This window comes from Megalops cyprinoides, chromosome 18 (assembly GCF_013368585.1).
Source record: "Megalops cyprinoides isolate fMegCyp1 chromosome 18, fMegCyp1.pri, whole genome shotgun sequence".
NCBI classification, from domain to species: Eukaryota; Metazoa; Chordata; class Actinopteri; order Elopiformes; family Megalopidae; genus Megalops; species Megalops cyprinoides.
In genome coordinates this window covers 282,712-292,711 of record NC_050600.1, presented here as the reverse complement: position 1 = coordinate 292,711, position 10,000 = coordinate 282,712, and the positions used below count along the sequence as shown (strand labels likewise).

Sequence of the window (10,000 nt, the reverse complement as noted above, 5' to 3'; positions counted from 1 at the left end):
GTCACAGCGCAGGCAGAGGAGTCACAGCGCAGGCAGGGGAGTCACAGCGCAGGCAGGGGAGTCACAGCGCAGGCAGAGGAGTCACAGCGCAGGCAGGGGAGTCACAGCGCAGGCAGGGGAGTCACAGCGCAGGCAGGGGAGTCACAGCGCAGGCAGAGGAGTCACAGCGCAGGCAGGGGAGTCACAGCGCAGGCAGAGGAGTCACAGCGCAGGCAGGGGAGTCACAGCGCAGGCAGGGGAGTCACAGCGCAGGCAGAGGAGCAGTTCAGGCAGGTGAGTTGACACCAGCAGCGCGTACCAGTGTGATGCCCTGAGAAATCAGTGGAATTGACAATGACATCAGTCGTCTCCCTGACGATGTCGCCAAAGACCAGCTGCAGTTTGACTCCTCCCACCATCGCTGTGACCTCATTCTGATTGGAGGAGAGGTGCTGATAGAATGAAGCTGAGAGAGAGAAAAAAGGAGAGAGAGAACATTAAACCCTGGAAGTGTGTGTGTGTGTGTGTAGTTGTGTGTGTGTGTGTGTGTTTCTCTCACCCTGCTCTGGATGTGTTTCTGTCCGGAAGCCGCTCAGGTTCAGAGCATGCTGGGATGCCTGGAATGCCTACGGAGCACAAGCAGACTAAATCATCACTCAGGGTCAGTGTAGCACAAGCAGACTAAATCATCACTCAGGGTCAGTGTAAAATCCAGTACATCAGCATGGGTGTGTTCATGTTTGCTGTCTGACCGTGAAGTTCAGTACAAATATGATCAAAACCTGATATTCCTGCCCTTGATATGAACTCTCTTAATGTGCTATAATCACGCAGCACTGTCGTTTGCTAAATAAAGTAGACAGTGTTGAGCATTAGAGTGAGCGTAGAGTGTAGAGTGTAGAGTGTTAGCGATGGATTCTACAGCAGGTGTAGTGTATAGAGTGTTAGCGATGGATTCTGTAGCAGGTACAGACAGTGTAGAGTGTTAGCGATGGATTCTGTAGCAGGTACAGACAGTGTGGAGTGTTAGCGATGGATTCTGCAGCAGGTGTAGTGTGTAGAGTGTTAGCGATGGATTCTGTAGCAGGTACAGACAGTGTAGAGTGTTAGCGATGGATTCTGTAGCAGGTACAGACAGTGTAGAGTGTTAGCGATGGATTCTGCAGCAGGTGTAGTGTGTAGAGTGTTAGCGATGGATTCTGTAGCAGGTACAGACAGTGTAGAGTGTTAGCGATGGATTCTGTAGCAGGTACAGACAGTGTAGAGTGTTAGCGATGGATTCTGCAGCAGGTGTAGTGTGTAGAGTGTTAGCGATGGATTCTGCAGCAGGTACAGACAGTGTTGAAAGGTGCTGTGCTATGCTGTGCTGTGCTGTAGCTGAAGACTCACGGCGGCAGACTGGCCTTCGCTGGGGTGGATGACAAGGAGAATGAGGAAGTCGGCTGCAGAGACTCGGTTCTGTTCATGCTGCTGGATCTCCTCCAGCAGAACCCGGGACACCAGCTGGTGAGGGAAGCCCAGAGCGGCGCCGGTTCCGATGGCAGGGAAGGCCACGGAGCGGAAGACCCGGGTCTCGCACACGCTCAGAGCCGCCCTGACCGCCCGGCGTAGAGCCTGCCGTGGGAGGGGGAGGGGTCAGAGCCCGGAGCTCGCACTGACAGCGTTACACAGGCGCGCGGCTGGTGGCTCACCTCCACAGCGGGGCCCTGGAAGGACCTGTCCCAGCGCAGGCACCGAGCAAACAGCACACACCTGCACAGCAGACCAGGTACCCCGTCCACCTGCAGCAGCTCCGCCCCCGCGCCGCCCCCGCTCCGACACGCCCGCTCAAACGCCGCCACCAGCCCCGCCCCACCCTTCGCCTTCAGGCACTTCCCCACCCGGGAGGACGTCAGCTCAGACCCCAGCATGGGCGAGACCACAGCATCCACCTGCAGACAGAGAGATGGACAAAACCTCCCATTTCAGGAAATATTCATCAGCTCCTGATGCCACGCCCTCAGCTCCTGATGCCACGCCCTCATTCTGTCTGTGTGCCCTGCTGCTCCTGTGTCTGCATCCTCCTGCTATGATCACAGTACAGGCAATGAGAACACACACTGTACAGGTAATTAGCATGCTGCAGGTAATTAGCGTGCTGCATGTAATTAGATACGTATGGTACAGGTAATTAGCATGCTGCAGGTAATTAGATACGTATGGTACAGGTAATTAGCATGCTGCAGGTAATTAGCGTGCTGCATGTAATTAGATACGTATGGTACAGGTAATTAGCATGCTGCAGGTAATTAGCGTGCTGCATGTAATTAGATACGTATGGTACAGGTAATTAGCATGCTGCAGGTTATTAGCGTGCTGCAGGTAATTAGATACGTATGGTACAGGTAATTAGCATGCTGCAGGTAATTAGCGTGCTGCATGTAATTAGATACGTATGGTACAGGTAATTAGCATGCTGCAGGTTATTAGCGTGCTGCAGGTAATTAGATACGCATCTTACAGGTAATTAGCGTGCTGCAGGTAATTAGCAGCACATGCTCTCTCACCTTCTGATCCTCCACAGTTCCCAGGATGACCCGGACTTGCACCCGGGATGCAGGAGCTGCAGGGTCTGCTGGGGGCAGAGAGGGGTAGAGTGCAGCGGAGGCGTGTCCCCCCCCTGCGGCCTCTGCAGCGCTCCCCACAGACAGCAGAGCGTCGCAAGCGTCCCGCATGGCCCTCACCACCTCCTCGCTCACATCCAGCAGGGTGACGCAGGTGAGGGAGTGCGGGGTCTCACCAAAACTGCGTAGCACGCCCACGATGGCGCGGGCGCACAGCTCGGGCGGCACGCCGAAAATGCCGGAGCTGATGCAAGGCATGGCGAGCGATCGGCAGCCCCGCCCCTCCGCCTGCCGCAGCACCGCCCACACAGCGCTCTCCAGCAGCTCCCGCGCCCGCGCCGCGTCCCCGGCCACACCCGCCCAGGTGGGCCCCACAGCGTGCAGCAGAACACGGCAGGGGAGGGCCCCGGGGCCGGTCTCCACGGCCCCGCCCGTCGGCACCCTGCCCACGCGCCACACCAGCGCCCGGCTCTCCTGCTGCACCTGCGGCCCCCCCCGCCCCGCTCAGCGCCGCCGCCACGCCCCCACAGTGCTCCAGATCCTCATTGGCCGCATTCACCAGGGCGTCCGCCGTTTCCATGGTGATATCCCCCCGCCGCACCCGCACGCACAGACCCCCCCGCAGGCGGTAGCTGGCCCCGCCCTCCTCGCGGGGCACGGGCCCCAGCCCCTGCAGCTGGATGAGGCAGCGGTGGGTGCGGCCCACCGCCTGCAGGTACTCCCGGCCCGAGCCCTGGAAGAAGCGCAGCGCGCCCGGCTGATCCAGGGTCAGCTCGTCCTGCACCACGGAGCCCAGCGCCGCCACCACCCGCCCCCGCACCTCAGCCACCCGCTGTCGTGAGCCCGTCAGCACGGCCGCGGGGCGCGGAGGGCGCGCGGGGGTCAGCTGCACCCCTGAGAGGTCCAGGCCCAGCAGGGCGAGCAGCTCGGACAGGCTGTCAGCCACCTCCCGGCTGGGGAGAATCATGGCCTCCTCCACTGTCTCCTGCTGCTCCTGGAAGCTGCGGAGCCGCTCCCTCAGGGCCTGCACCTCCTTCCTGTAGCCCAGCAGCTGCACGCTGCCGCACCCCGCCCCCCCCGAGCTCCTGTACCGCACCCCAACCCTGCGCTTCCCCTGGTTCAGACGCAGCTCCTCCGCCTTCAGCGCCTCCTTCAGGAGGGGAAGGAGAGCGGCGTCTGCCAGCTGCACCTCCTCCTCCAAGAAGGTGTGGAGCAGGGTGCTCTGCGCCTCCTCCACCGCCCCCGGGGAGAGAGACAGGAGCCGCAGCTCAGTGTCACTCAGCTCCACCTCCACGGGGGCGGAGCCACCCCCCAACACCGCCCCCAGCGCCCCCGACCCCTCCTCCCTCAGAAAAGAAAGCAGCTGCGGGGACACGCCCTGTACCGCCCGCTCTGCCACCCCCCCCGCCCTCTCCTGCACCCGGTCCCGGGCCAAGCGCACCTGCGCGGCCGGGCCCTCCAGCAGCAGCTGGGCCGGGTTGCTGCGGGACAGCCGCACTGCGGGAGCCAGCTCCCTCAGGTCCCGCTGCAGCTCCTCCCACAGCAGGCGGAGTCTGGCCCGGCCGAGGCGGCAGGTGCTGCTGATGTCACCGCGGCCCTCCTGCAGCAGCAGGGTCTGCAGCAGCTTCAGCCGCTCAGCCACCTGCGGCCCCTCCCCCACCAGCACGGCGAAGCCCTCCCCCGGCTGGCCGTACACCCGCACGCCCTCGCCCTCACCCTCGCCCTCGCCCTCGCCGGCCAGCAGGCGGCGCTGCAGCAGCACCGCCACCCTCTGTGGCTCCGCCTCATAGTGGCAGCGATACCTGTCCTGCACCTTCCCGAAAACCTCGTCCACCTGTGCCTCCCACTGCCCCGCCCCGGACGTGCCCGTCAGCAGCACCTGCCCCGCCTCTGGGCGGAGCTGCGCGGAGCAGCCGAGCGCAGTGAGCTGCAGCTGCAGGAAGCGTGCTGCCTGAGGGCTGTCTCCCAGGTAACGCAGCAGGTACGGGTCCAGCTGCCACACCCTCTCTGCCTGCGCCTCTGCAGATCCAACGCCAGGGGGCACTGCTACCCCCGAATCACCCTAAACAGAACAGACCTGTGGATTACTCTCTGTTTCTCACAGTGACGGCCAGCGCATCTGTCATCAGCCTCCGTCACGCTACAGGCCACTGCTGTGCGATGTTGGTGGCGTCTGCATTCTTTGTTACAGAGAGAACATTTTGGGTGATAATTCCTTCAATGCAGAAATGTACTTCTTTACCTTTCGTGTGTGTGACGGTGGTGTGTCTGCCTGCAGACGTCTGCGCACACACAGCTGCGTGCAGCCATCCGGAGTCTCCAGCACATGCTCTCCTCTCTGCAGAACCCGCTCCTGAGCTGTGTCACACAGAGCCACACTCAGCACAGCCCGCTGTGTCACACAGAGCCACAGCCACACAGGGCTGAGTGTGGGGGGTCTGAGTGTGTGGGGGGTCTGAGTGTGGGGGGTCTGAGTGTGTGGGGGGCTGAGTGTGGGGGGTCTGAGTGTGTGGGGGGCTGAGTGTGGGGGGGCTGAGTGTGTGTGGGGGGTCTGAGTGTGTGGGGGGCTGAGTGTGGGGGGTCTGAGTGTGTGGGGGGCTGAGTGTGGGGGGTCTGAGTGTGGGGGGTCTGAGTGTGTGGGGGGCTGAGTGTGTGGGGGGTCTGAGTGTGGGGGGTCTGAGTGTGGGGGGGTCTGAGTGTGGGGGGGGCTGAGTGTGGGGGGGGGCTGAGTGTGTGGGGGGCTGAGTGTGGGGGGTCTGAGTGTGTGGGGGGCTGAGTGTGGGGGGTCTGAGTGTGGGGGGTCTGAGTGTGTGGGGGGCTGAGTGTGGGGGGTCTGAGTGTGGGGGGTCTGAGTGTGTGGGGGGCTGAGTGTGGGGGGTCTGAGTGTGGGGGGTCTGAGTGTGGGGGGTCTGAGTGTGGGGGGGGCTGAGTGTGGGGGGGGCTGAGTGTGTGGGGGGCTGAGTGTGGGGGGTCTGAGTGTGTGGGGGGCTGAGTGTGGGGGGTCTGAGTGTGGGGGGTCTGAGTGTGTGGGGGGCTGAGTGTGGGGGGTCTGAGTGTGGGGGGTCTGAGTGTGGGGGGGGCTGAGTGTGTGGGGGGCTGAGTGTGGGGGGTCTGAGTGTGGGGGGGGGCTGAGTGTGGGGAGGGGGGGGCTGAATGTGTGTGGGGGGCTGAGTGTGGGGGGTCTGAGTGTGGGGGAGCTGAGTGTGTGGGGGGCTGAGTGTGGGGGGGGCTGAGTGTGGGGAGGGGGGGGCTGAGTGTGTGTGGGGGGGTCTGAGTGTGGGGGGGGCTGAGTGTGGGGGGTCTGAGTGTGGGGGGGTCTGAGTGTGGGGGGGGGGGCTGAGTGTGGGGGGTCTGAGTGTGGGGAGGGGGGGGCTGAGTGTGGGGGGTCTGAGTGTGGGGAGGGGGGGGCTGAGTGTGGGGGGTCTGAGTGTGGGGGGTCTGAGTGTGGGGAGGGGGGGTCTGAGTGTGGGGGGGGCTGAGTGTGGGGGGGGCTGCTGAGGTGCTGGGTCTGGCCTTCAGCTGTCTGCGCTGTTCTGTGAGCTCGTGCTGACCCCAGAACAGCTGTACAGCAGCACTGTGCACAGTGACACTGTCCTCACCCACAGACCTATCAGGCTCTCATTATTTAATGTCCATTGAATGGTTAAACTTACTCAGGACAAGCATGAGCCGTGACAAAGACACACAATCACTGAACTGTATGAGCGAATTACAATGATACAGACAAATGAGTAACAGGTGGCAGTGTAGCATATTGGTTAAGGAGCAGGGCTTGTAACCAAGAGGTTATCAATTTTTTTACCAAAAGTTACCGTTCAATTCCCTGCTGGGGCACTGCTGGGCAAACTTGGGCAAGACATTTTCATCAGTAAAAATACAGCTGTATAAATGGATAAACACACTGCACTCATCCACTCAGCCAGGTCAGGTCAGAGCTCTACACCTCAATGCAAACATGACCAGTAGTGTGGAGACTGAAGCACCATTCTGATTACTTAAATTATGGGGCTATTCCAAATCTTCTTCATGGGGGAGGACAGATTTTTTTTTAAATCATGCAGGTGAGCCAAACTTAACTTCCTACGTCAGAGTATAAACTATGCGGGCGTTCTTAAAATATGTATAACTGTTTTTGTCAAATTCAGAATGAAGTTTTATGATTATCTTCTTATCTAGGTTTCTTTCTCTTGCTTGGTAAGTAATCGATTTGGAACAAGTAACCGCTTATTAAACAAACAAAACAACGCCAAATATTTCAGATACAAGAGCAATATTAAATCGCACATCACCACGCCTGCGCCGCTGTGACGGCGGTTGCTTCTGAACTCAGTGGAACTCCGTGCGAGACGAAGTTAATCTCAGCTCTCGCTGCGACTACACAGCTAATGCTGACAATATGTATGAAAATTGATTGAATTGCGTAAACTAGTAATGTTCTCCATTCAAATGTAGGACATACATTATTAAAACTGTGTAATATACCACTTTTTCATGCACAGGGTCCGAATCCAGATCTAGAATACTATTGATAGCCTTCTATTTAAACTTTGTGAAACCGGTCGGTGTAGTTTGTCTTTCGGCGAGGCTTGAAACCACCTCCTCGTCGTTGGCAAATGTGCAAAGGCGTAATCTGTGTGTGTTCAACTGGCAGTAGGGGAGCAGTCAGAGTTCCGATCTAAATCTAACCCGATCTTAATCTGAACATGCAGTAACATGCAGTTATCCGCATTGAGAAACGAGAAAAGAATAAATTTATCGAGGAACAGAGCGAACACTAACTCAGGGAAGAGACAAATGGCAAATCAAGACTGAGCCAGGACAGAACCAAGGGGCAGAATTTAAATTATTAAGCACACAGGTGTAAACAGTAACTAATGAGCACAGGTGAAACACATGAGGCCATCTGGCAGCCAACCTGAGGAGCATCCTTTGTTTTATACCACCGATGGCAGTGGCCCCGATTCACCAAGCAATTGAATGTGGGTTGGGGGGGGTATTAATTTTTACCAGCACTCTAGGATATACGATGGGGATAAAATCACAACAAGCACCATCTTAACATTATTCCAGGGTTCCAGGGAATATAACTGCCTGTGGATCGTTTGTAATTTTAAAAGTTCTGATTTTTATGACTTTCACTTTCGCTCATCCGCCCCCCCCCCCCCCCCCCCCCCCCCTGTGGAAGAATGCCCGTGTACACAGACGTTACCCTCCGTGTAAACCAAGGCGATCGCCCTTTCCGCTGTGCTTACACAGCGCGGGATGGGGGTCGCTTTGGGAATGCAATGCTTTGATTGGTGAGAACAGCACCCTCACCGTCTCGTTGTTTGAAGGCGATCTTGTAGGTGTTGGGTCCGACCTTCTCCATCTGACCAGACTCGCCCCCGCCAGACTTTCTCCTTATCTGAAAGTATTTCTCGATCCTCTCCTTCTGTTTTTCCTCTAGATTGACCACGTCAAAAAACACAGGGTACTCCTCCGTGCCCATCGCTGCCTTCAGGAGTAGCGAAACTCACAACACAGACGGAACGCTTCGCATCTGAAACCGAAAGTCGTTTTCCTGTCACCGAGATTGTGTGCTTTGCATGAGCAACCACACAGTAACCGCCTGCAAAGCGCGCAGACGAACATGCGCACCCCACAATCACGATGGCCTTACTTTACTTCAGCCGTGCCGAACAAATGGAGTCAACTGTTTAAAAATGTCGAACAGCGGAAAGAGCCTGGTCGCTTGAGCAGATCACTGAATAGCTGAATCCACGAAACTTTCTTCTATTCGTCACGCCTCACTCAAGAGGCGACCTTAAGCTTTTGTTATGACTCTGATGTTTGATCGTTATTAATTAGCCTGTATGTATATTTCCCAAAACACCGCGGACATCGGGACGTCTCAAGGGGTGCGGCCATGCGCTGTTTTTAAGCAAGGTGCTGAACTGAGCGCGTCGCTTTAAAACTCATTGTTTTATCATTTCGGTCGAGCCGTGGTGACTCACATACGCTTTATTTTCCACTGAGGACTGGCTGTTTGGCACATCACATCACAAACATTTAGCAGACGCTGTTATCCACAGCCACTTCCAGCACAAAAGAACTTAACAGAACATACCAGGTACTGCAGGTGTGTGTGTGTGTGTGTTGCGTCTGCAACGGTTGAGTAGAAGGGACCCAAATGCAGAGATCAGTCAAATCACACGGGAGGATTGCAAACGAAGAATCTTTACTACACAGGCAACCATTAGTACAGAACACAAGCTCAAGACTGAGCAGGGAACAAGACAACAGGTGGGCTTTAAATACACCAAACACTCAAACACTAATTGCAGACAGATGTGATCAATCAGACAATGACGCGCACACAAGAAAGCCCCTCTGGTGGGGGCTGAGGAAGCAGCAGGCGACCGGGACAGACAGGCTGTCATGAGGACCCCTGCTGGTTATTCCGGGAAGCCGTCTCTGAAACCCTGACAGTGTGTGTAGGCATTTTTACCTATTTTCATTTTTGTATTTTTGTAGTAAAGTTATATAGAAGTTCGGCACCACATAGAGGAGAAAGGAATTAGAGAATTGGGATACGAACGATAGTTAAGAATACCGGATTTAATGTAAAGTTACATAGGTCATATTATCTAGCCAACTGCATTGTGCTCACAGCGACCTCTAGTGGACAAATTTGTAAAGACGTGACCGTGAGTGGGGGCCACAGCAATGGTGGAGCTGTCAGTGGGTCTCCTTACATCACTGCCCTCAGGCATGCTGAAGACTCCTCAGATAACAGCAGTGGATCTGTCCTCCATTCTGCCTCACTGGTGCATTGTGGGACATGTAGTGAGAAAAACAGTCACTGCCAGTGAGTGAGTGACAGTAGGAATGCATTAGCTGCTCTCTCGAGATTAGAGTTTGCTGCTGTGAGATGGACCTAATGTTCAACTGAAGATTCCAAAAAGCAGGCCGTGCAAGGAGAACAGGTAAAAAATGCTAACAGAACAAGGCATCAACCAAGGAGATGCTGAGCACAATCTCACTCCAAGCCAGAACAGACAGACACAGTTTTCAATCCTGTGGAAAGTTTCTCTTAGTCAGTAATGTTACATCACACTTCTAGATGCATCTGATATAAACATCATCAGTATAACATATAAACATCAGTTGTATGTCCCTAAAGTCCATATTAAACAGATAACGCATCACTCAAATCACTCATTTTAAATAATGTAAAACTGGCAACAATCATATAACATATGTACATGGTTTTCTTTTGGTTCATATTGCACATTAATTTCAGCCATGGCTATTACATTTTAAAATCTAATTTTCATTGTGAAAAAATACTAATTATTACACTTCATGCTTTACACATTATTGGTTATTTTTTCATTATATATACACATACATAACACCCCCCACCCGTAATAAGTGAA

The 10,000-nt window shown here is 55.6% G+C and overlaps 1 protein-coding gene across 1 annotated transcript in view; it reads right to left on the bottom strand.

Annotated features, from left to right (window-relative positions):
* The window catches only part of LOC118792908 (protein mono-ADP-ribosyltransferase PARP14-like), an 18,735-nt gene extending 10,510 nt beyond the window's left edge, over positions 1-8,225 (bottom strand). The window contains 8 exon segments of the mRNA XM_036550749.1: positions 299-445; positions 539-605; positions 1,369-1,593; positions 1,671-1,910; positions 2,526-3,077; positions 3,079-4,644; positions 4,825-4,940; positions 7,899-8,225. Coding sequence (XP_036406642.1) covers positions 299-445; positions 539-605; positions 1,369-1,593; positions 1,671-1,910; positions 2,526-3,077; positions 3,079-4,644; positions 4,825-4,940; positions 7,899-8,070 — 3,085 coding nt within the window. The 5' untranslated portion in view covers positions 8,071-8,225.
* Between the last annotated feature and the right edge of the window lie 1,775 nt (positions 8,226-10,000).